The sequence below is a fragment of the Podarcis vaucheri genome (assembly GCF_965113315.1).
Source record: "Podarcis vaucheri genome assembly, chromosome: 15".
NCBI lineage: Eukaryota > Metazoa > Chordata > Lepidosauria > Squamata > Lacertidae > Podarcis > Podarcis vaucheri.
In genome coordinates, this window is record NC_138753.1 from 1,416,217 (window position 1) to 1,441,815 (window position 25,599).

The window sequence follows — 25,599 nt, forward strand, 5'->3', positions numbered from 1 at the left end:
GTGCCCGGAAGCTGTACGCCGGCTCCCTCGGCCAATAAAGCGAGAGGAGTGCCGCAACCCCAGAGTCGGACATGACTGCACCTAACGGTCAGGGGTCCCTTTACCTTTTTTATTGTTTTTATAATTTTTAATTTTAAACGTTTCAAGGGATGAGTCATTACTACTGTTAAGGTTAATAATGGCTGATACATATAAATATATAAAAATGTTACTGCCTATTTCAACTTAATATTATTATTATTACACGGGTGAATTCTTACTATTAAGGTTCTGAATGGCTGTGCATGTTACATAAACACAGGCCGGCAGCCACTGAGAACCTCCAGGCAACGCGAATGTTTCTTGTCACGAGCGCGAATCAGTTGCCCCTTTGCGATGAGGGAAGATTCCTCTCAGGACTTTCCTGGGGGCGCCTTTATTCGCCTCCCCCGGCCCTGCTTGACGCGTTTAGTTCTCCCCGCCCCCCTCACCTATTTTCGGGGGGGGAAGGGGGGGTTTCTACGTAAATGAAATAATAATAATAATAACTGGGGCGCGTAACCGACACGCCACTCGCGCGCGCCCTTTCTCTCTCCCGCTCTCACTAACCGGAAGTTCTGCTCGTGCCTTCCGGAGCGACGGCGGAGAAGACATTTCCACTCGGCGCCGCCGATTGGACCCATTCCGCGTCCGTCTCCCGCTGCCGACAGTTGATTGGCTTCAATGGCTTTTGCGCACACCGCGGCCCGCCACATCCGGTTCCGCGCCGCCGCGCCTGCGCAGTGGCTGCGATCTGCGTCCCGAGAGTGGCGTTGCTGGCGGCCATTAGAGTTTCCTGAGGCGCTCGGAGAGAAGCGGCGGCCGCGAGAGAGAAAGCGGGACCCGGAGCGGAGGCGAGGGGAGAGGAAGAGCCGGGCAGCCCCCCTCGCGGAGGGGACAGGTATGCAAAGAGAGTCGGGCCTTGGGGGAAACCGGAGTGGCTGATTCGGATTAACGGCTCCACATGCGCCAATCCGGATTAAGGGCCGCACCTCCCCGGGAGAAGCGCCCTAAGGGACGTTTTAAATGTGCGTGCAAAATACGGCACGACTAATTTATGCGTGGAGCGTGTGTGTGTATGCATATGTGTGTGTATATATGTTTGTATATACGTACAGTATGTAATAAGTATGCGTGTGTGTATATATATATATATATATGTGTGTGTGTGTGTGTGTATATATATATGTATATATATATATATGTTATGTATACACACACACACGTCACTTTTGTGTACCTACACACACACACATATATATACGCATACGTATTTGTACGGCTGATGTAATTCTATTTGTAAGGCACCCACACTCCAGCACACGAGTCTGCATGCAACTAAGCTTTACATGGAGGAGACCCCCACCCAGTGAGTCACGCCCTTTGGGTCTTTCAGGAGGTCTCCTCTGAGTAGGGCTGACCTTGGCGCAACTCACATACACACACACATTTCTAAATGTTGAAATGTGCCCTCATTTGTTTGCATGTGCTATTATTGTGGGCGTGTTTTGGATGTGCTTTGATATTTACATTTAAATGAACTGGTGAGGGGGCTCCCGCTGATCAACCTCATCAGATGGACGGACCAGGGGTGTGATACTGCCTTGGCCTCTTAGCCTGAGGCTTTGCCAGGCCTCCTCAGATGAAAAGTAAAACATGGGAAACACTGATTTTCTTGTAGTGTAAATCTTCCTGCAGAACATATTCCACAGCTTTGTGGGATATTCTCCCTCATGACGGATTTCTGGGATTTTTTTAATGCTTTTCTGTCTCTCTGCAGAGGTGGTGTGTTTGGGGAGTGGAGGTTGGACTGTGGAAAGTGCAGTGCAGTAGAATTCACACCCCTTGGAAGGAGGAGCACCCACTTCTCTCTCCCTGATTTGCTTTCTCTTCGCAGCCCTAACTCCTCAACATGGCAGGCGTGTTCCCTTTCCGGGGGCCCTGCCCCCCAATGCCTGCTCCTTTGACCCCACTGCCTGACTACATGTCTGAAGAAAAGCTGCAGGAAAAAGGTATGGCTGTGGCAGGATCTGTGTGCCTATTTGAGAGGGAGGGAGGCCTGTCTTTCTTCCGCTTAGACCCTGGGGGTGTTGCCCTCTTGGACGGAAAGGCATTCGTTGCAAATAGCTCTCCAGGGTTTCAGTAAGAGCACCTTCCCCAACTCTCCCTGGAGAGGGCAAGGATTGAGGCTGAGACCTCGCCTGCTCCCCTTCCAGCTCGCAAGTGGCAGCAGCTGCAGGCCAAGCGCTATGCCGAGAAGCGGAAGTTTGGCTTTGTGGATGCGCAGAAGGAGGACATGCCGCCAGAGCACGTGCGGAAGATCATCCGGGACCACGGGGACATGACCAACAGGAAGTTCCGGCATGACAAGCGGGTCTATTTGGGGTGAGAAGTGGAGATGGTGACCTCGGGCAGTTTGGGGGTGTGGGGTGTTTCTGCCGTTGCTTATGTTGGGGAACAGCCAGGCCTTTCAAGGGGTGGGAGGCTGAGTTGATTCTGGGAGCTTTTGGCAGAATCCGTTATGCTTTTTACTGGGAGGATCTCCAAGTTAAGAACTTCAAAGAAGCCCTGAACTGAATTGGACAGAAGGCCCAGCAACCTGGTTTCCCACATGTGGAGGCACTGACCTTCTTTGGCTTCTCAACAACTGGTCCTAAGAGGCAGACTCCCTCTGAATGTGGAGATTTAATTTAGCCATTAGGACTAGCAGCCATTGATAGCTTCACTTATTTCACCCTATTCAGTGGCTGCCTGTTCACTGCAAGTGCTTTACAGCTCTGCCTTGAACTTTCAGTGACCTGAAGTCAGCTGATTGACAGGTGGGCAGCCCCATCCATCTGTCAGAAGTGGCCAGCAGAGGGTTGGCCACTCCTGGATCTGGCCCTCTTAACTTGATCCAATTCCCCCTCCCCAAAGACTTATATTTTGCATATATTTAGCAAGCAAAGCTTAAGGCATTGAAACCGTCAAGGTTGCCAGATGCAGTACATGCAATTGACATCCATTCACTGTTACCCATTCATGAAACAACCCACAGAAAATGAAAAGTACTACCATTTTTTTCCTGGAAAATGTACCTGCAGAGTTTTGTGGTTGTGTGTTGACTGCTAACTGCAAGTCAGTTGACCCTGATGATAATAAAGCTTCTGACTACCAGTTGCTGGAAATGGCAGGAAGGGAGATTTGCTCTTGTGCTCACTTCCTGCTTAATAATAATAATAACTTATTATTTGTACCCCACCCATCTGGCTGGGTTTCCCCAGCCACTCTGGGCTGCTTGTGGTCTTCTTCCCTTTGGGGCGTCTGGTTGACCACTGTGAGGACAGGATGCTGGACTAGACAGGCCCCCTTTGGCCTGATCCAGCATGGCAGGCCTTTTCTGAGGTTTGTATGACATTTGTAAGGACTGGCCCGACCTTTAGAGCCTGTTTTAGCTTTGCTTTTCCTCCCTCTCAGTGCCCTCAAATACATGCCCCATGCAGTCCTGAAGCTTCTGGAGAACATGCCGATGCCCTGGGAGCAGATTCGCGACGTCCCTGTCCTGTACCACATCACGGGGGCCATCTCCTTTGTCAACGAGATCCCGTGGGTGATCGAGCCAGTCTACATTGCCCAGTGGGGGTAAGTAAGGTCTCCCATCCGGCTCCAGGGGCTTGGTCTTGCAATGTGCATCTCAGCCCCTGACCCTCACGATCTGCTCCAGGTCCATGTGGATCATGATGAGGCGGGAGAAGAGGGACCGGCGGCATTTCAAGCGCATGCGCTTCCCGCCCTTTGATGATGAGGAGCCGCCCCTTGACTACGCTGACAACATCCTGGACGTGGAGCCCCTGGAGGCCATCCAGCTGGAGCTGGATCCCGAGGAGGACGCCCCAGTCCTGGACTGGTTCTACGACCACCAGCCTCTGAAGGACAACCGCAAGTGGGTACCGTCTTGCCTGGGCTCATGGCTAAAGCAGAAAATCCTCTATGTCAGGCTCTGTACAGAAGGCAGGGATGGAGAGAGTGGGACCAGGTAGAGAGGGAGTCAACCAGAAGGGGGTCTTTATGGGCATCGAATTCTGCTACCCCAAACAAGGCATGGCGACTGGCAGTGATTGAGAAACCTGCAAAATAGGCAGAATACAAATTAGAGGGCTTAAAGGCAAGTTGCTAATTTCTGTATCAGTTTCCATTTATGGAATTTGCATCATGGCAGCAAGGAACCTCTCTCCCGATTCTCGTAATTCTTTGTGGTCGTCCATTATTCGCAAACACTTTGAGCCCTCAGCGTGAGTTTTCCAAATAACATGGATCCTAAATATCTACCTAAAGACTGAATGTGTCATCATGTACTATCTCCTTCTGGTAACTCTCCACTCTCCTCCCTACCCTGGATTCTGGATCCTAATCCCTTTTTAAAAAAATTATTTAATCAATTTTTCGATACAAACATCAACCGCAAAACACACATACAACAAAAACCATAATAACAGTAATAACACAATTTGACAATTCAGATTTGGATACACTGATATACCTATGACTACACCTTTTTAAACAATATTTTCCCACCTCTCTCTCCTCCCTCTACTTCCCACCACTATCTGCCTTATCGCTTAAATATTCCTTCCAGATTCTTCATATTTATCCATTCTTATTTTGCGTCGTCATGCAATTCGTTCATATGTAGCTAATCTGTTCATATTATCAATCCATGTGCTCAATGGAATCTTTTTGCAGCTCTTCCAATTCATCAAAACAAGTTTTTTTGCTTCTAATATAGCATGGTACATCTGTTTTTTAATCCCTTCTTTGATTTTTCTGCAGAAACGTACCAGGATTGTGTTTGTTGAATTATGCTTTTTGTTCCATCGTGTTTGTTAAAAATGAAATTACTTGGGAGGGGGGGGAGCTTCACTAGGGCTTGAAAAAGGTGCTGCTGGAGAGCTTTGGAAAGTGTGAGTCAGGGTGGCTGAGAGGTGATGCACTTGCTTTTTTGGCTTGGGAGAACAGCCTGCACTCTCAACAGTCCCTTTCTCCAAGGCTGTTCCTTTGTGTCTTCGGCTGGAGAAGGGAGAGCTCTGAAGGTACACATGGGTTGGCGTTCAGCTGGGCCCAGTAGGTACCTTCAAAGCCCTCCTTTGGGAAGCTGTGTGGAACTCAGGACTAGATCTGTGCCTTCCCCAGATGTAGGCTCCCCATCAGTTCCAGCTGGGACCCCTGAGAATATCCTGCTTTTGGTGACTGAAGCGTTCCTTGCCTCTATTGCTAAGCACTGCCAGTTTGACCTGCAAAAATACCACGCCAGGTTCTATGTGCAAGGCCTGGTTTCTGCTGTGGGGATAGGAAGGAGAATGGGTTTGAAAGTTGGCTTTCTGCTCTGGGCCTGCAGATACGTCAATGGTTCCACCTACCAGCGCTGGCAGTTCACCCTCCCCATGATGTCCACCCTCTACCGCCTGGCCAACCAGCTTCTCACGGACCTTGTGGACGACAACTACTTCTACCTGTTTGACCTGAAGGCCTTTTTCACCTCCAAGGCCCTCAACATGGCCATCCCAGGGGGGCCCAAGTTTGAGCCCCTGGTCCGAGACATTAACCTGCAGTAAGTGGGAGCCTTTTTCCCTGGGGGTGGGAGGGAGATTTGGTGTTTTAGGACCCAGGCTGCTTTTGGAGGAAGCTGATCTGGGGCTCACTGCCCTTGGACCGTTTCAGGTGTATTTTGACGGGACCCAGAGGTGGGGTGCTGAGAACCACTGGGGGACAGTCGCTTGACCTGTGCGGCAGTGAAAGCAGGCTTTGAGTGGGGCAACTGTAGCAGGCTGCTGTTTCCAGGGAGATCTCTCCAAGGCCAGCTTGAGGCGAGGAAGGAGGGGGCTGCCAGGCTTGTTCCCCTGCCCCATAAAGCCCTGGACCTGACCCCCCGCCTCCCTTCTGGTCCAAACAGGGATGAGGACTGGAACGAGTTCAACGACATCAACAAGATCATCATCCGGCAGCCCATCCGGACAGAGTACAAGATCGCCTTCCCCTACCTGTACAACAACCTTCCCCACCACGTCCACCTCACCTGGTGAGATTTTGAGGGTGGGTGGGGCTGGGCCAGTTGCGGGGTGGGGGAGAGAGGGAGGGAAGGAGGAAGTGGTGGAGGGCACAGCTCTGCCTGACGTCACCTGTTCCACGCAGGTATCACACCCCGAACGTCGTCTTCATCAAGACGGAGGATCCGGACCTGCCAGCTTTCTACTTCGACCCCCTCATCAACCCCATTTCGCACAGGCACTCTGTTAAGGTGGGCTCATGGATCTAGGGAGGAGGGGGACATTTATTCATTAGCGGGGGGGGGGGTTGGGGGTGAGGCCACCCTGCCTTTCTGCCTTGAAAGTGGATAGAGCAAAGAATGGAAATTTCCGACACGCTTGTCCCCCCATCTATCCTCCGCCCAGCAAGGAAGAGGCATCAGAAGGGCCTCAGCTTCGCCACCGCACTTACAAAGGAAGGCAGGCAGGCAGGGAGGCTCACTTAAACAACTCCCTAAATGTTCATTGGCAGTTTCTGGAGGGTTTTTGTGTGCTCCGGTTTCTCCTTCCAGAGCCAGGAGCCGCTCCCTGATGACGATGAGGAGTTTGAGCTCCCGGAGTTTGTGGAGCCCTTCCTGAAGGAGACACCCCTCTACACCGACAACACAGCCAATGGCATCGCCCTCCTCTGGGCCCCTCGGCCCTTCAACCTGCGCTCTGGCAGGACCCGCAGGGCCCTCGACATCCCCCTCGTCAAGAACTGGTAAGGGGGCTCTTAGAAACACATTTCCCAATGGCATTTTTAGGTGGAGCTGGGAGAGACTCCTGCCTGAAATCCCGCGGAGCTGCTACCAGTCAGTGTAGACAGCACTGAGCTAGGTGGACCAAGGGTCTGACTCAATATAATGCAGCTTCCTGTGTTTCTTTTAGCCCTACCCAGAGTGGACATGACTAACTTGGGTCCCTTAAATTCAACATGCCTCTGAGCAGGACTTGGTGAGATACAACTGAGGGTGTTTTTTCAGTTGTTCCGTTGTAAATGCTTGAAGTCCTAACTTAGTGGTGGTAAACTTCCTGGAGCTCTCGCTGGAGAAGTAAAACATGTTACTGTATCTTATTTTACTTTGTAAGATTTATACACTGCTTGATTTTAAATACACACTCAAAAGTGATTTACAGAAAAGGTAAAAAGTGAGGAGAACATCCTTCTAAATATCTGGGTAGACTTCTTTAAATAGAAATGTTTTTAGCAGGTGCCAGCCTGATATCAATAGGCAGGGAGTTCCAAAACTTTTTGCCTTTGACTCCCAGGTACCGAGAGCATTGCCCCGCTGGGCAGCCCGTCAAAGTCCGCGTCTCTTACCAGAAGCTGCTCAAGTACTACGTCCTGAATGCTCTCAAGCACCGACCCCCCAAAGCCCAGAAGAAGAGGTGAGCGGCCCTCCCTGGAGGGGAGTCCGTAGCTCAGTGACAGAGGATCTGCTTTGCAGGCATAGGGGTCCTTGTTCAAGCCCCATTGATGTCTTGGGGAGGAGGGAAGGGTGTCAGGCAGGAGGTGATGGGAACTGGGCCTAGAGGACCAGGCAGCTTCCTGCACCTTCATGTGACACACAGCCTGCCTTCCCCTCTCTCCCCTCCAGGTACCTCTTCCGCTCCTTCAAGGCCACCAAGTTCTTCCAGTCGACCAAGCTGGACTGGGTGGAGGTGGGGCTGCAGGTCTGCCGCCAGGGCTACAACATGCTCAACCTCTTGATCCACCGCAAGAACCTCAATTATCTCCACCTGGACTACAACTTCAACCTGAAGCCTGTCAAGACCCTCACCACCAAGGTGCCGGCTCTGTTCCCCAACAGGGGCTGACAACCTCCAGTCAGTGAGGGGCCACAACACAGCCCCTTCCCGAGTCCCATTCTGGTCATACTTCATCCGTGAAAGGGATTGTGGGTAGCTGCTGCCAGTCAGAGTCGTGGGAAGATGGAGCTGGCCTTCCCTGTCAGCCAGCTCCTGCTCCTAGCCTGATTTGGGGAGGGGGGCTTGGCAGGTGCTGCCGGAGCCTTGGGCAGCTTCTTCGGTGCAGTTGGTGTTGAGGGCTTCTGCACAGCACTCCTCTCCCTCCTCTTTGTCTGCAGGAGAGGAAAAAGTCTCGCTTTGGCAATGCTTTCCATCTTTGCCGGGAGGTGCTGCGCCTGACCAAGCTGGTGGTGGACAGCCACGTCCAGTACAGGCTGGGCAATGTGGACGCCTTCCAGGTAGGTCATTGCCAGCCCAGCTCCTTTTCTGCTGCCGAGAAGGAACATAGCAGAAGAACGCAAGGAGAGCCTTCGAGATCGGTCCAAAGGGGGCCCGTAATAGTCCAGCTTCCTGTCTTTGTAGCAGCCAGCCAGCTGCCCCTTAATCCACAAGCAGGGTCCTAGTACCAGAGTCCCCTCCCCTTCTGCCTTTTCCAGCAGCTGGCATTCGGAATCATTGCTGCCTCTGACGGGGGGTGGGCAGAGCATGGCCATGCTGGCTAGGAGCCATTGATTGCCATTATCCCCCATGATTTTTTCCGGTCGTCTTTGACAGCCTATCTAGGTTAGCGGCCATCACAGCTGGGTTCAGGGTTGCCCTCAGGGGCCCTCCCCTTCGGGGTATAAGAGGATGCTCAACTAGATATGCCCCCCCAGTGTGACTCTTCAGATCTGAAAGGAGATGCGTGTCACTTGCAGAGGCTGTGCAAGTGCCCCCCCCCATTGTAACATATTGGCCTCCCCTCTCTCTAATCCCCAACCGCCCCCCTCTGCCCGCAGCTTTCAGACGGCCTCCAGTACATCTTTGCCCATGTGGGGCAGCTGACGGGGATGTACAGGTACAAGTACAAGCTGATGAGGCAGATCCGGATGTGCAAAGACCTGAAGCACCTCATCTATTACCGCTTCAACACGGTGAGTCCAGCAGGGAGCCCGGATGGGGGGTTGCAGCTGAGCTGGGAGTGGAAGGTGGAAGCTGGGGGAGGAAGAGTGATCTGCTGGATTCCCCCACTTCAGTTTTTTATTATTTTATTTTTTAAAAATAATATTTATTGAAAAAAGGATTTTTAAAATCACAAAGAAAAGAAAAAGACAAAATTATAGAAAAAAAGACAAAAACAGAAATAAAAAATAAAACCATCCTTTTCAAATTCTCGACTTTCTTTACCTTCTTTCCATGACCTCCTCCTCCTCCCATCTCTTGTATCTTGATTGATAAATTGTCACAGCAAATCCTTTCCATAATTCATAGTATTCTGTCTATACATTACCTTGCTCTATTTTCATCTTATCTTAAACCTTAAAACTTAAAATTTAAATCTTATTTATACCAACTTCTCATAAACATTACCTTTTTACCTAATTCTTTAAACATTCTTACAAGAGCCTAGTAATTTCGTTTCAACATTTTTACAACTTTCATAAAAACATTTCTAACGATAAAAAAAAGAGAATAAAAACAATCCAATCTTCTTCCAGCGTCCCCTCTCCCCGGTCCCGGGATTATCAGTCCTTTTTGTCCCAATTAGTCTGGCCCATTTAACCTGGTGCTCTTATATCCGAGGCCATCAAATCTCTTCCATGTCCCTTCCGCAGTTCTTCTTCATATTTTCCTTTCACTCGTGGGAACTCCAGCTTGATAGTGTTTTTGACCCTTTTCGACAGATCAGCCCCTTTCTCATAGTCCAGACTAAACTCCATGTGGTATTTTAAAACATGTTTCAGGTAGTAAACATGTTTCCAATTCCCTCCAAAGTAAGTCCCAACAGCTCCAAACTTCTGACGGCCCTTTGCCAGATTCTGAGAGTCCAGACATCCCTGCATAGGGGGGTCAGTCCAACCCCCCATCTCCAGCCAAACTTTATCTTTCAGAATCTGGTTTTTTCCAAGTTCATTTATCAAATCCAAAGACTCATTTTCTTGCTGGGCCAAAAGTCCCTCCATCCCTGGTGCCCAAGGTTCAGCAAGGTCCTCTTCTTTCAGTTGTTCTGTCATGGCACTTCAGTTTTTTAACATGCTTTTCCTGCCCCCTTCTCCTAGGGGCCGGTGGGGAAGGGTCCCGGCTGCGGCTTCTGGGCCCCCGGCTGGCGCGTCTGGCTCTTCTTCATGCGAGGCATCACTCCCCTGCTGGAGCGCTGGCTGGGCAACCTCCTGGCCAGGCAGTTCGAAGGTGAGCAGATGGGGAGGGAAAGGGGGGGTATGTTGCTGTCCATTTTGTGCCGCCTTTCAGCCAAGGAGGCTCCCAAGATTAAGAAGGTGCTAAATAATGCAACTACAAATGACAGAAATTCAAAGCATACCAGCAATATTGAAATCCAAGCACACCTGTGTTTGTGCTAGAAAAAGAGCATTCCCTGCAAAAATGTTAAGAAACAGCGAGGACGCCTGAGTAGCATCTCTGCCTTATAAGGTTTTTGGTTTGTTTGGGGTTTCCTGAGCCATCTGGGTGGGTGTCTCTGTGGGCCGTTTCCAGAGTTCTCCCCCCCCCCCCTTGCTGCATAGCTGTTTGGCTGGCCTAGTCTTTCCTTCCCTGACCAACCTTTCCTCCCTCCCTCCTTAGGCCGTCACTCCAAGGGGGTGGCCAAGACTGTCACCAAGCAGCGTGTGGAGTCCCACTTTGACCTGGAGCTGCGCGCGGCCGTCATGCACGACATCCTGGACATGATGCCCGAGGGGATCAAGCAGAACAAGGCCAGGACCATCCTGCAGCACCTGAGCGAAGCCTGGCGGTGCTGGAAAGCCAACATCCCCTGGAAGGCAAGTCCCTCGTGGCCCCTGGCTGCCCCCCCACCAAATACCCATATAGGACATTGGGAGCTGCCTTAGGGAGTCTGACCCTTGGTCTACCTGGCCCACTGTGGGCCACACTGACTGGCAGAGGCTCCCCAGGGTTTCAGGCAGGCCTCTGTCCCAGTTAGAGAATGAAAGAGTTGGAAGGGACCCCCCACCCTGCAATGCAGAAATCTCAGCTAACGAATCCCTCAGCAGGTGGCCATCTAACCTCTCTTTAAAAACTTCCAAGAAAGGAGAGTCCTCCACCTTTCCAGGGAGTATGTGCCTTTCTCAGAACTTGAATCCATTGGTTTGGGTCCTGCCCTCCAGAGCAGCAGAGAACAAGCTTGCTCCACCTTCCCTGCGATGGCCCTTGAGATATTTGGGCTCTCGGTCGCCCCTTCTCCAGGCTAAACATCCCCAACTCCCCAGGTTGTATCAGGACATGCTGGGGATTGAACCCGGGATCAATGATCCTGCCCTCCTTCCACCTGATGCCAACTCCTCCAGGCAGCCTGCCCTCTGTCCTTCCTGTCTTAGAAATCTGTATTTTATTGAACTTCACAGAATAATAAAAAGCATAGACAAAACCAGAACTTGTGTACTCTATGTATCTTTGACCTTATGCAGCATAGGAAAGGTCCTGTCCCACCCGGTGACCTCTCCCTCCCTCCCCCTGCCAGGTGCCAGGGCTGCCGACCCCCATTGAGAACATGATCCTGCGCTACGTGAAGGCCAAGGCCGACTGGTGGACCAACACGGCACACTACAACCGCGAGCGCATCCGGCGCGGAGCCACCGTGGACAAGACAGTCTGCAAGAAGAACTTGGGCCGCCTGACGCGGCTGTACCTGAAGGCAGAGCAGGAGCGGCAGCACAACTACCTGAAGGTGGGGCCGGGTGGAGTGGGGTGGGGGGTCTGTGGGGCGGGGCGGCGGAGAGACCCCTGCTTGACTGTGTGCCTGCTGTGCCTCCCCCACAGGATGGCCCCTACATCACGGCAGAGGAGGCCGTGGCCGTCTACACCACCACCGTCCACTGGCTGGAGAGCCGGCGCTTCTCGCCCATCCCCTTCCCCCCGCTCTCCTACAAGCACGACACCAAGCTGCTCATCCTGGCCCTGGAGAGGCTCAAGGAGGCCTACAGGTGAGCCAAGGGGAGGCGGGAGGCCACAGGCCACATTGCGGGGCCCAAACAGCGCTCTGGTCCAATGCTGGTGGTTACCAGCCACAACGGCTATGCATCACTGCTGAATAGCCGCTGGTGGAAGCTGTAGGAGGGCAGAGGGGAGCTCTTGCTTGGGGGCTTCCCTTTGGGGCACTTGGGTGGCCGCTGTGAGAATGGGATGTTGAGCCTGATCCAGCAGCCAGGCTCTTCTCAGGTTCTTATGGTGGCCTTGGGGGACCCTGCTTTCTGAGGAATTGTGGCCGTTGAGGAATGCCTCCCCTTCCATGAAATGTGACTTCCTTTCCTCCCTCCCCTGCAGTGTGAAGTCTCGGCTGAACCAGTCCCAGCGGGAGGAGCTGGGCCTCATTGAGCAGGCTTACGACAACCCCCACGAGGCCTTGTCCCGCATCAAGCGACACTTGCTGACCCAGCGAGCCTTCAAGGAGGTAAGGCTGTTGGAGGGGGGAGCGCCTACAGGGCCTCAGCATCCCCAGAGTGATGTGTTCCCAGCTGTGGCGTCCTTGGGGCGCCCTTCCCTCGCCCCCTGCTGGCTGACTCCTCTTCATCCTCTTTGGCCAGGTGGGCATTGAGTTCATGGACCTCTACAGCCACCTCGTCCCGGTCTATGACGTGGAGCCCCTGGAGAAGATCACAGACGCCTACCTGGACCAGTACCTGTGGTACGAGGCCGACAAGAGGCGCCTCTTCCCGCCCTGGATCAAGCCGGCAGACACTGAGCCCCCTCCGCTGCTCGTCTACAAGTGGTGCCAGGGTGAGCCCTGTGGGGAGAGGGGGCCTGGGGCGGGGGGCTTCTTGGTTGTGCTGTGTAGGAAGTTGCCTGGTACTAAATTAGGCTGTGGGTCCATCTAGCTCAGCTTTGTCTGCAGTTACTGGCAGAGGCACTCCAGGTGTTCAAGGGGGCGGGTTGCCTTTCCCAGTCATACCTGCAGATGCCCTCACAGGTGCTCTTGTCCGTGAGAAGCATCCATGGATCCAGTGTCTGCTTTGAGAGCGGGTTGGGTGTTTCCTGATTGGGAAGAGGGCTGAGGAAGGCCTTGGCTGTTGAACTGTCAGCCCCTGAGCCTATTCCTTGACTCCAGTTCCTCCAGGGGGGTTTTGAGCAGGGCACAGCTGGCCTCAGGGGTTCCTTTTTCCCCTCCCTCCCTCCCTTCCTTAGCAGGATGGAACTGGATTGAGCTGGGCTCCTTCTCTTCCCGCCCTCCCTTCCCTTCCAGGCATCAACAACCTGCAGGACGTGTGGGAGACCAGTGAGGGCGAGTGCAACGTCATGCTGGAGTCTCGCTTTGAGAAGATGTACGAGAAGATTGACCTGACGCTCCTCAACAGGCTCCTGCGCCTCATTGTTGACCACAACATTGCTGACTACATGACAGCCAAGAACAACGTGGTCATCAACTACAAGGTGGGGCCTGGGGGTGTTTTCCTCTGATGGCCCAGGGCCTCCTTCACGCAGCGGGTTGGGGCTTGTGCCCCCCGGCTGAGCCCTCTGGCTGACCTATCTCTTCCCCCCCCCCCCCAGGACATGAACCACACCAACTCCTACGGCATCATCCGCGGCCTGCAGTTTGCCTCCTTCATCGTCCAGTACTACGGCCTGGTGATGGACCTGTTGGTGCTTGGCCTGCATCGCGCCAGTGAGATGGCCGGCCCCCCGCAGATGCCCAATGACTTCCTCAGCTTCCAGGACATTGCCACCGAGGTGGCCCACCCCATCCGCCTCTTCTGCAGATACATTGACCGCATCCACATCTTCTTCAGGTACTGGGGGCCGTGGGGGGAGCAGGAGAATGGGGGTGGTCCTGCAGATAGGTGGCTCCAGGAGGAGCGCCAATGAGATGAGGAGGGGCCCTCGTAGCTGAGGGGCACTTGTGGCGCCTCCAGGAAGGGCTGAGAAAACCTCCCTGCCTAAAATCCTGTAGAGAGGCTACCAGCCAGTGTTGGCAACACTGATCTGGATGGACTGATGGGGCGGCGTAAGGCAGCTTCCTACGATCCCATTGCTGAACTGGAAAGACCCCCCTCCGCCCACAGCCTGCCCATGTCCAGCTTTGCCCCGAAGAGTGATGTGTCCCGGTGGTGTGGAGTTCTGACCCTCCTGACTTTGCCCTCTGCTGCTTCCTCAGGTTCACTGCCGATGAGGCAAGGGACCTGATCCAGCGCTACCTGACGGAGCACCCGGACCCCAACAATGAGAACATCGTCGGCTACAACAACAAGAAGTGTTGGCCCCGAGATGCCCGGATGCGGCTGATGAAGCATGACGTCAACCTGTGAGTGGCTGGCTCCGGGGTCAAGTGGAGGGGCCGGTTGCCCTCCTGGCTCTGTGGCCAGAAAGGGGGTGGGTTGTGGGGCCTGCCTGGGCCAGGGGATTGACACCTCTTCCCTCCTGCCAGGGGCCGGGCCGTCTTCTGGGACATCAAGAACCGCCTGCCGCGCTCGGTCACCACAGTGCAGTGGGAGAACAGCTTCGTCTCCGTCTACAGCAAGGACAACCCCAACCTGCTCTTCAACATGTGCGGCTTTGAGTGCCGCATCCTGCCCAAGTGCCGCACGAGCTACGAGGAGTTCACACACAAGGACGGCGTCTGGAATCTGCAGAATGAGGTGGGGAGAGACGGCAGACTGTGTTTGGGGACAGGGAACAGTCCCCTTTGGGTTCAGAGAGGCCACGGCCAAGTCAGTCCATGGGAGGTGGTGCTTACTTTTGCATGCCGGTCGATGGAAATCACAGCAGGGGAAAGTTGCTGCCGTTGTGCTTCTGTTCCCCTTTGGGGCTTCACTTTGAGGCATCTGATTCACCACTGTGGAAGTTTGGGCAATGATGGGGGCCCCTTGGCCCAATCCGCCTGCTGCGGGCCTCTTCTGATTACTTTCAAAGAGAATTAGACAAGTTCACAGACAGGGCTGTGTTCTTTCTCCACTGTTGGAGACAGAAGTGTAGGGAGTGAATCACCAGTGCAGGGAATGCTGCTTGTGGGCTTTCCTTTGAGGGTGCCTCGTTGGTCAGGGTGAGAACAGGATGCTGTGCTAGGTAGAATCAAAGAAGAGGAGTTTGGATTTGATATCCCGCTTTATCACTGCCCAAAGGAGTCGCAAAGCAGCTAACATTCTCCTTTCCCTTCCTCCCCAACAACAAACACTCTGTGAGGTGAGTGGGGCTGAGAGACTTCAGAGAAGTGTGACTGGCCCAAGGTCACCCAGCAGCCGCATGTGGAGGAGCGGAGACACGAACCCGGTTCACTAGATTACGAGTCTACCGCTCTTAACCACTACACCACACTGGTTCTTATCATAAAAGAATTATAGAGTTGGAAAGGACCCCCAAGGACCCCCTAATCTGACCCCTGTGATGCCAGCACGGCTAAAGAATCCCTGGCTGGTGGCCCCAAACTTCCAAAGAAGGAAAGTCCACTGTCAGAAAGTTCTTCCTGAGGTTTAGTCCTTTGGCCTGATCCAGCACTGCAGGGCCCTCCTGAAGTCCTTGCTCTGGCTACTCTTCCAGGTGACCAAGGAGCGGACGGCTCAGTGCTTCCTGCGGGTGGATGATGAATCCATGCAGAGGTTCCACAACCGGGTCAGGCAGATCCTGATGGCCTCCGGCTCCACCACCTTCACCAAGGTCAGGAGAGGGGCATGTCTTTGGGCCTGGGGTGCGTCTGTGTGGTCTCAATGCAGAGCCCCTGAGGCCTGGCTCTCCCCTCTCTGCTTTCCAGATCGTGAACAAGTGGAACACGGCCCTGATTGGGCTGATGACCTACTTCCGGGAGGCTGTGGTGAACACCCAGGAGCTGCTGGACCTGCTGGTGAAGTGCGAGAACAAGATCCAGACTCGGATCAAGATTGGCCTGAATTCCAAGATGCCCAGCCGCTTTCCGCCCGTCGTCTTCTACACCCCCAAGGAGCTGGGGGGCCTGGGGATGCTGTCCATGGGGCACGTCCTCATCCCCCAGTCTGACCTCAGGTGAGCTGGGAGGAGGGAGGCCGGGTGGGGTGGGGAGAGAGGGAGGGAGCGGAAAGACCTTCCGGCAGGGACTTCTCTCCACCCACACCTTCTCCCCTCTTCCCCGCAGGTGGTCCAAGCAGACGGACGTGGGCATCACCCACTTCCGCTCGGGGATGAGCCACGAGGAGGACCAGCTGATCCCCAACTTGTACCGCTACATCCAGCCATGGGAGAGCGAGTTCATTGACTCCCAGCGGGTGTGGGCCGAGTATGCCCTCAAGAGGCAGGAGGCCATCGCTCAGAACAGGTGCGCTTGAGAGGCAGGAGAGTGCCTCCTCCTCCTCCCTCCCTCCCTCACTGGTTGGGGCAGGAGAAGAAGAGTGAGGAACCAGCTGCAGCCTTGTCTCTCCCCCTCTCCTTCCCAGGCGCCTGACTCTGGAGGATTTGGAGGACTCGTGGGACAGGGGCATCCCTCGCATCAACACCCTCTTCCAGAAGGACCGCCACACCCTGGCCTATGACAAGGGCTGGAGGGTCAGGACGGATTTCAAGCAGTACCAGGTAGGAGGGGTCCCTGGCTTCCACAAGCCTGTCCCCAGTGCCCTCTCACCCTGCCCTGCAAGACGCATCGTTCAGAAGAGCGGTCTGCACAACCCGGCCAAGGGCGGTGGTAACACATCAGAATTCAGTAACAATTAAGTGTACATTTGTTCAAAATGAAATTGAAATTACTAAGCTTAATTAATTCAACAAAACTGATAAATGTCATCTGGTGAGCCCAGCTTTTCCGAGTCTGGCAGTTATTTTTACCTCCAGTAGGGAACTCCCCTGCCCCACTGGGCTGGGGGGGGACTGGGGGCCCATGACCAGCCCTTCCCTCTTTCTCTTACAAGGGCTGGTGGCTTGGCAAGCGACAAAACCTTCCCCCACTAAACTGCCCAGGGGTGCTGAGTCCTCTGCTCCTGTTCCTCTCCGCCTGACGCTTCTCCCTTCTCTAACGTTCTCCCCCTGCCCTTCCAGGTCCTGAAGCAGAACCCGTTCTGGTGGACCCACCAGCGCCACGACGGGAAGCTCTGGAACCTGAACAACTACCGCACGGACATGATCCAGGCGCTGGGCGGGGTGGAGGGCATCCTGGAGCACACCCTCTTCAAGGGCACCTACTTCCCAACCTGGGAGGGTCTCTTTTGGTAAGGAGGATCAGGAGTGTGGAAGAGAGAGGTCAGAAGACCCTTGAGCTCAGGCCTCACCATGTCTGTGTTCTGCTTCTAGGGAAAAGGCTTCCGGGTTTGAGGAGTCCATGAAGTGGAAGAAGCTGACCAACGCCCAGCGCTCAGGTCTCAACCAGATCCCCAACAGAAGGTTCACCCTCTGGTGGTCTCCCACCATCAACAGGGCCAACGTGAGTCTCCTACTGGCTTGGGGGGGGGGGCTATTCCTGAGTCATCTCTTGAGGGGCAGCTGGTGGGGACATCAACTCTGTCTCTCCTCCGCACCTCCCAGCTTTCCACTTCTAAGGTTTTTCCTGAGCGTCTGCCGTTCTTCTTGCAGGTATACGTGGGCTTCCAGGTGCAGCTGGACCTGACAGGCATCTTCATGCACGGCAAGATCCCCACGCTGAAGATCTCCCTCATCCAGATCTTCCGGGCCCATTTGTGGCAGAAGATCCATGAGAGCATTGTCATGGACTTGTGCCAGGTGAGGAGGCGGCCAAGCGGGGCAGGAGCAGCAGCCCTATGCTTGGTCTCTGGCCTTGGGCAGTCTAGTTCAGGCTGCCCCCTCTGACTGGCAGCAGCGTCTCTCCGGGGTTGCAGGCTAGTGGATTTTCTCCCCCACCACTGCCCTCCTTGGAGATGCTGTCGGGGTGAAGCTGGGACATTCTGAGCCCCAAGTGGAGGGGAAACCACCTCCTCTGCTCCAGCCAGTTCCAAGCTGCTCTTAAGGGGGTTCTCTGGCTTCTGTTCTGCCCCCCCAAAGGAAAACGGGAAAGCACCAAATTGTGGGGGGGGGGGAGAGGCTGTAAGAGGGTTTGTTTAGTGAACCTTTCAGCACAGTGCATGAGTCTCTAGGCTTTGCAGAAACCTCTTAAACCTCTGGGTGAGACAGGACTCAGGGGGATCCCTCTGTTGCTGCTGCCTTCTTGGGGGAGTGGTGGTGACTTCTGCACCCACGGGGCTGTTCTGAGTGGTCCACTTCTCCCCAGGTGTTTGACCAAGAGCTGGACGCCCTGGAGATTGAGACAGTGCAGAAGGAGACGATCCACCCCAGGAAGTCCTACAAGATGAACTCCTCCTGCGCAGACATCCTCCTCTTCGCTTCCTACAAGTGGAACGTCTCCCGTCCCTCCCTGTTGGCAGACTCCAAGTGAGTCCGTCTGCTTCTTCCCACTGAGGGCAAGCAGGGATGGAGGGGGGAGGAGGAGGAGGGGCACCCCCTTGGGGTGGCGGCAAGGCTCCTGGGCTTGCCGAGTGCCATGCCAACGGCTGCCTGCTTCCTGCGCAGGGACGTGATGGACAGCACCACCACCCAGAAGTACTGGATCGACATCCAGTTGCGCTGGGGCGACTACGACTCCCACGACATTGAGCGTTACGCCCGGGCAAAGTTCCTGGACTACACCACGGACAACATGAGCATCTACCCATCTCCCACCGGCGTCCTCATCGCCATCGACCTGGCCTACAACCTGCACAGGTGAGGGGGTGGGAGGGTGTTTTCCAGGGGATGCAAAGTAGGTTGGGGTCCCAGCAGGGTTTGGGGGGTCGCCTCTTAATAGGGACCTAAGAAGACCCCGTCTGCTGGATCAGACTGGTCCCGTCTAATCTCCTTTGGGAGAAAGGGAGAAACACAGGGTAGCCCAGGGGGGTTGGCAGGGAATCGCCCTGTAAAGTAGACATGCAGAGTGCCTGGCTTAAAAGCAATTATGCTAAAGGGGAGGGGGCTGGGAAACCCTGTCAAAAGAAAACGCATCACCTCGTACATAAACACCATGAAATCCCACACAGCCTTCTTACAAGAAGTTCACAGCTCACCCAAATGAATCAAACTCCTGAGCGAACCCTGCTTCAGTCAACAGTGGGCAGCACTCGGATCAGGAAAAGCTCATGGAGTAGCCATAGTACTCAGGGACTTGAATTTTTAATTATTCTTTTATTTATACCCCACCCATCTGGCTGGGTTCCCCCAGACACTCTAGGTGGCTTACAGCATATATAAAACATAGTAAAATATCAAACACTAAAAGCCACAACAGTGCTAAAAGACAAAGGAGGCGGATTCGTTTTCGCTAAAGATGGCAAAAAACTGACAGTCGGCTTCATATATGCCCCTTTGAGAGAAAGGGCAGGATAGAAGTTTAGATAAAGCAAAAATAAACAGCCCAGCACCTTGATGCCCTAGTGAGAAGCTCACAAACAAGGTCTGAGCATCTCCGCACAGTCTGCACCTTGTCCTCCAGCGACCGGGATTCAGCAGCAGAGGGAGTCTGCTGCCTCCAGCAATCAGTGGTAGCCTTGTCCCCTTCCGTGAATTTGAGCAATCCTTTAGAAGAAGAGCCAGGCCCAGGGGGGCCCATCTCCCCCATCTTTGCACAATAGCCAGCCAGATGCTATCATTGGAAGCCCATGAGCAGGACCAGGGGTAACAGCATGCTCCCTTCCTGCGATTCCCTTCAGCTTCTGTTACTCAGAGGTCGAGCATAGCTATAGTTACCTGTACCCCACCCATAAGCTTCTCCTGTGACTACCAAAAAGTATATAAGCAAGCCAAGCATACCAGACCCCGAGCTTTCTTTGGTCCACAGAATGGGTCCCCATATAGGTGACTGCAACCACCCTGGAGGAATGGGAGTGTCTGCAGCCAGCTGTGTGGAAGGGAGGGGAGGGGCTGCCTCTGACCTGTGACCCTGACCTTCCCCCTGCTTGGCTTCCCCAGCGCCTACGGGAACTGGTTCCCCGGGAGCAAGCCCCTGATCCAGCAGGCCATGGCTAAGATCATGAAGGCGAACCCGGCTCTGTACGTCCTGCGGGAGCGGATCCGGAAGGGGCTGCAGCTCTACTCCTCCGAGCCCACCGAGCCCTACCTGTCCTCCCAGAACTACGGGGAGCTCTTCTCCAACCAGATCATCTGGTTTGTCGACGACACCAACGTCTACAGGGTCACCATCCACAAAGTGAGAGCCACCACTAACCCTGCGGGCTGGGGAGGAGGCAGCCTGTCCGCGGCCTGAGAGATCTCCCAGTGCTGCTGTAACCTGCTTTGAACAGAGGGTCTAGAAACTCAAGGGCTTGTTCTTTCCCCTTCCAGACCTTTGAAGGGAACCTGACGACCAAGCCCATCAATGGAGCCATCTTCATCTTCAACCCCCGGACGGGGCAGCTCTTCCTGAAGATCATCCACACCTCCGTGTGGGCGGGGCAGAAGCGGTTGGGCCAGGTGAGGAGGCGGGGCCTGGGCCAGCTCCGCGGCCACCTGTGCATGCGCCAGAGTTTTAAAAGGAGCCATTGGGCCAATGGCAGGGCTGGTTCTTTACTCAGCGCCTTCTCTTCCTTTTCTCCCTCCCCATCCCTTTTCCAGCTAGCCAAGTGGAAGACGGCTGAGGAAGTGGCGGCCCTGATCCGCTCCCTGCCCGTTGAGGAGCAGCCGAAGCAGATCATCGTCACTCGGAAGGGCATGTTGGACCCTCTGGAGGTGGGCTGGGGTCTTTGTCTTGGGATGGGGGTGACTCCCTTGGCACCTGCAGGGTCTGCTCTCCTGCAGGTTGGCGCTGGAGACCTCTGGCCTCACCCTGCTCTCCTGACCCGCCTCTCTTCTCTCCCTCCCTCCTCCCAGGTACACTTGCTGGATTTCCCCAACATCGTCATCAAAGGCTCGGAGCTCCAGTTGCCCTTCCAGGCCTGCCTGAAAGTGGAGAAGTTCGGGGACCTCATCCTGAAGGCCACAGAGCCCCAGATGGTGCTCTTCAACCTCTACGACGACTGGCTGAAGACCATTTCCTCCTACACGGTGAGGCTGGAGTGGGAGAGCCGCTCCAGCAGATACTGGCATCTGCCGGGGGCTTGGAGCATGGTGGCACCTCCTCTGGCTGAGCTCTTGAGGCTTCCCAGAGAAGGAGTCCCTCCTCAGCAAGATCCAGCCGCAGATGCCCACCCTTTGAGGCACACTTGCATCCCTGTTCACCTGCCTCCCTCTCTCTCTGCCTGCAGGCCTTCTCCCGCCTGATCCTCATCCTCCGGGCTCTGCACGTAAACAACGACCGGGCCAAGGTCATCCTGAAGCCAGACAAGACCACCATCACGGAGCCTCACCACATCTGGCCCACCCTGACGGATGAGGAGTGGATCAAAGTGGAGGTGCAGCTGAAGGACCTGATCTTGGCCGACTATGGGAAAAAGAACAAGTAAGAGGCTCCCTGGCCTTTTCAGCCAGAGGGACACATTCCTTCTTTGGGGCGGGGACAAGCACATGCCTCTCGTGGAGGGGCAGGGGCATACGAGGAATGGATGCAGAGGTTGTGCGCAGGGTCCATGTCGGTTCTTGAGGAGAGAGGCAGTCCTTGAGGCATTGCACTCTTTGGACTTCCCTGAGCTTGACCCCCTTCTCCCCCATCTTAGCACCAGCCGCAGTTTTTAAGAAGCAGTGGGAGGGAGGGAGGTTTGACCTGCTGCCTTAGCAGGTGCCATGGTAGGAGAGTGTCTCCCTGCCTCTGCCTGCCCGATCTCACCTTTCCTGGCTCCTCTCTCGCCAGCGTGAATGTGGCCTCCCTGACGCAGTCTGAAATCCGGGACATCATCCTGGGCATGGAGATCTCTGCCCCTTCGCAGCAGCGCCAGCAGATTGCCGAGATCGAGAAGCAGACCAAGGAGCAGTCGCAGCTGACGGCCACCCAGACACGGACCGTGAACAAGCACGGCGATGAGATCATCACCTCCACCACCAGCAACTATGAGACCCAGACCTTCTCCTCCAAGACAGAGTGGCGCGTCAGGTGGGCAGCCGAGGGGCTGGCGGTGGCGGCAGCAGCTGTGGCCTTGGGTGAGGCGGGGGCATGTCTGGGTCCTCCAGTAACCCCCTTCCTCTTCCTCCTCGTCTCCCTCCAAACAGGGCCATCTCCGCTGCCAACCTCCACCTGCGGACAAACCACATCTACGTCTCGTCGGATGACATCAAGGAGACAGGCTACACTTACATCCTTCCCAAGAATGTCCTGAAAAAGTTCATCTGCATATCGGACCTGCGTGCCCAGGTGCCCTGGCCGGTGGTGGTGAAGGCGGGGCTGGTGGCGGTTGAGGGAGTAACGGACTTGGGCCCTGGGGGGGGGGGTCTTTGCTCTCTCTCTCTCTCTCTGTGCCCCATGGCTCTTTCCCCCTCCTCCCAACTAACTGGCTGGCTGCGTTCTTGCCCACTTTCTGTTCCCCTCCTGTTCTCACTGATACCCGCTGCCAGTATTATTCCTCAGCAAAAATGTTTTAAATGCTAGGAATTTTCTCTTTGGGGATAGGGAGGAGTCCAGAATAACACAGTGTCAGCCAGTAAAACTGTTTATGACAAAGACAAATAGTTAATTAGAGAGGGAGGGAGGCTTTATAACTAGGCCAGAAGTTGGTCATAAAATTGACACAACTTTCAGTTCTCTTTTCCTCATGAAAACTAACACTCCAGAACATCACAACTGTTCTTCCCGGGGTGTTTTGTGTACAATGTCAGTGCAACGTAGACGGCACGGCTCTGATGTTTTTGCCATATACTGTGAAGCTTTGCTGCCCCCTGAATTCCAGCTCAACCTTCTCTACCCCTTGGGTCTTCTTGCTGTCATTGTGGGGATCATCTGCAGGCCTCCGGATGATGCTGGACTCCCAGCAGCCAGCAGGGCCAGGGACCAGGGGTGATTATGATGAATGGGAGTTGTAGGTCAGCAACCACTGGAGGGCCAGTCATTCCCCCACCTGTTTCACTGGATCTGATTTTTTCCTGCGTGTGCCTTGAACCCTCGTTCCCTTCCTGTCCACTGACCTATTTCATCCGACTTGGTTCTGTGGGGCTTCCTGGGCCTTTTGCCTCCTGGGGGCTGCTTTGCCAAAGCCTCTCACTGAGGCTGGTGTGCCTTTTCTTTTTTCCCGCTCCCAGATTGCAGGATACCTGTATGGGGTGAGCCCCCCAGACAACCCCCAGGTGAAGGAGATCCGGTGCATCGTGATGGTGCCTCAGTGGGGCACTCACCAGACCGTCCACCTTCCTGGCCAGCTGCCCCAACACGAGTATCTCAAGGTGCGTCTGGCCTGGGCACCCCAAACGTGGCAGGGGAGGCGGCTCTGGGTGTCTTGATGATGGGCCTTTATCTTGTGCCTCTGGGGGAGGAAGTCATGAGTGGTTAATGCAGCAGCAACACAGTTCTATCCTTGAATTTTGGAATCATTCCAAGGTGATTTAGGAACATGACTAAATAATAAAGTCTGTGGTCTTTTTTTAGAAAACATAGACCTTGGGTGTTAGTCGCATCCCAGCAGGGATTTGCTGCTCCTTCTTGCCACCATCTTTGTGCTGCTTCTGGTCACCCACCAGTGGGCTGGAGGGGGCAGAGGAACAACAGAGCCCCACGGCAGGGCACAGCGGCTTGGGCCTGCCTGCGTTCCTTGTGGAGATGTCTGCCTCACTCTGTCCGTTAGCCAACGGCGCCCCACCCCACCCCCTTTGGGAAGCCTCCCCCTGCCATCAGCCCTGGAAGGAGTCAGCGATGACTTTCTCTTAATTTTCCAGGAGATGGAGCCCCTGGGATGGATCCACACGCAGCCAAATGAGTCGCCCCAGCTCTCCCCACAGGACGTCACAACCCATGCCAAAGTCATGGCCGAGAACCCCTCTTGGGATGGCGAAAAGACCATCATCATCACCTGCAGGTGAGTCCCAGAGGCGGGAGAGGCTGTGGGCCCTGCTTGGAGGCTGGAGCAATCACTATCGCGCCTGGGCAGTGTGCTTGGGCGCTGGGCGTCTTGGATCCCCTTGGAGGACACAGGTGGGAACTGGGCTCTGCTGAGGAGGAGGGCGGAACAGAACTTGCCCTGTTCCTTGTCTTCATCCTGGGTTTCTCCCCTGCCCAGCTTCACCCCCGGCTCCTGCACCTTGACGGCCTACAAGCTGACCCCCAGTGGCTACGAGTGGGGCAGGCAGAACACCGACAAAGGGAACAACCCCAAGGGCTACCTGCCCTCTCACTACGAGAGGGTGCAGATGCTGCTCTCCGACCGCTTCTTGGGCTTCTTCATGGTGCCAGCGCAAGGCTCTTGGAACTACAACTTCATGGGTGAGTTGAGGAGGAGGGGTTTCTGCTGCGATGGCCCATCCCATAATGAGCCTCTTCCTCTTCTCTCCAGGCTGATGGGCCTGTGACCTAGAAGCAGCTCTTCCTGGTTAGCCTTCTCTCTGGTCAAGACCCACCTCCTTCCCTCCCCAGGATCTTTCCCCCCTGACTGATCCAGTCCCCTTAAGCTCCGAGCTTTTGTGTCCGGTGGCAGAGATGAGGCTGCTGAGAAAACCAGCCAGCTGTGCCCACCACCCCACCAGCGCCTTCGCTTCCTGCCAGGCAGGATGTAGCCGTTCTGCTCAGAAAGGAAACGGAGGGGAGGAGGGCAGCCTTACTTCTGCCCTTCCTGCTGAGCAACAGAATCAGCTTAGGGCAGGGATTGGGGGCAAGAGATCTGTGGCACTTGATATGTTGTTGGACTCCCCACTCCCACCAGCCCTGGCTGCTGGGAGTCCATAAAGCATCTGGAGACGCCACAGAACTCTCCACCACATGTCGGCCTAGCCTCAGCCCCGCCTTGATGTTTTCTCACCATCCATTCCTGGCCCCAAAGCAGGAGCCATTGAAGCTGAATGTCAGAAGATTGAGAGCAAGTAAAAGGAAGGACTTTTCATGCAGCGCAGACTGTGGAACTCACCCCCACAGGAGGCAGGGATCGCCACCCACTTGGATGGCTTTAAGAGAGGATTAGAGGGAAATCAAGGAAGTGGGGGGCAGGGGCTATCGATGGCTGTGAAGCCACAGTGGCTGTGCTCTGCCTCCAGACACCAGTTGGTAGAAACCCCAGGAGGGGAGAGTTGCTCTTGTGTTCAAATCCTTCTTGCTGGCTTCCAACAGGGGCATCTGGGTGGCCCCTACGAGAAGAGGAGGCTGGACCAGATGGGACTGATGGCGGTGTTTGTGTGTGTCCCCCCCCCTTGCAGGTGTCCGTCACGATCCCAACATGAAGTACGAGCTGCAGTTGGCGAATCCCAAAGAGTTCTACCACGAGGTCCACCGCCCCTCTCACTTCCTCAACTTCGCCCTCCTGCAGGAAGGGGAGGTGTACTCTGCCGACCGAGAGGACCTCTACTCCTAGGCCCAGGGTGGCCGAGGGAACCAGATGCTCGCTGGCCAAGACTGAGAACTGTTGACATTCAACAGTGTCTGCCATGTTTTACCTTCTCCCCTTTCTCACCTGCCCAGTTAATGTTCAGCATCTCCCTCCTCCCCCGCCCCTTTTAAGGTTTCCGAGTCAAGTCACTTTACAACACTTGTGTAAAGTGTGTGTATTGCTTGGTATGTGTGTGTGTATAGTGCCTGCTTCTGAGTGTAGTTCCACAGTTGTTTAATAAAAATTTTGTATAAATGGGAGCTTTGTGTGGTCTC

General features: G+C 54.7%; 1 protein-coding gene across 1 annotated transcript; it reads left to right on the forward strand.

Moving 5' to 3' along the window:
* Positions 1 to 754: 754 nt before the first annotated feature.
* PRPF8 (pre-mRNA processing factor 8) lies at positions 755 to 25,584 on the forward strand. The gene is made up of 43 exons (XM_082201644.1): positions 755 to 919; positions 1,916 to 2,030; positions 2,235 to 2,403; positions 3,475 to 3,639; positions 3,722 to 3,940; positions 5,393 to 5,605; positions 5,948 to 6,073; positions 6,187 to 6,292; positions 6,593 to 6,783; positions 7,332 to 7,451; positions 7,661 to 7,850; positions 8,150 to 8,269; positions 8,810 to 8,944; positions 10,070 to 10,199; positions 10,590 to 10,786; positions 11,485 to 11,691; positions 11,784 to 11,947; positions 12,288 to 12,414; positions 12,548 to 12,740; positions 13,204 to 13,391; positions 13,509 to 13,747; positions 14,113 to 14,259; positions 14,383 to 14,593; positions 15,492 to 15,608; positions 15,703 to 15,950; positions 16,060 to 16,239; positions 16,358 to 16,493; positions 16,953 to 17,122; positions 17,205 to 17,334; positions 17,484 to 17,630; positions 18,136 to 18,296; positions 18,435 to 18,626; positions 19,866 to 20,103; positions 20,238 to 20,366; positions 20,508 to 20,621; positions 20,763 to 20,936; positions 21,137 to 21,330; positions 21,679 to 21,918; positions 22,035 to 22,176; positions 23,058 to 23,198; positions 23,688 to 23,827; positions 24,029 to 24,231; positions 25,155 to 25,584. The coding sequence occupies exons 2-43, from the start codon at positions 1,931 to 1,933 to the stop codon at positions 25,307 to 25,309; spliced, it is 7,008 nt and encodes a 2,335-aa protein (XP_082057770.1). The 5' UTR covers positions 755 to 919; positions 1,916 to 1,930; the 3' UTR covers positions 25,310 to 25,584.
* The last annotated feature ends 15 nt before the right edge of the window (positions 25,585 to 25,599 follow it).

Excerpts from the sequence above, each read along its gene's own strand:
- PRPF8 (XM_082201644.1), top strand. The coding sequence starts at position 1,931 with ATGGCAGGCGTGTTCCCTTTCCGGGGGCCCTGCCCCCCAATGCCTGCT. Across the intron at positions 11,692-11,783 it reads GGCAGCACAACTACCTGAAG|GATGGCCCCTACATCACGGC; the intron begins GTGGGGCCGGGT and ends CCTCCCCCACAG. Across the intron at positions 12,415-12,547 it reads CCCAGCGAGCCTTCAAGGAG|GTGGGCATTGAGTTCATGGA; the intron begins GTAAGGCTGTTG and ends CTCTTTGGCCAG.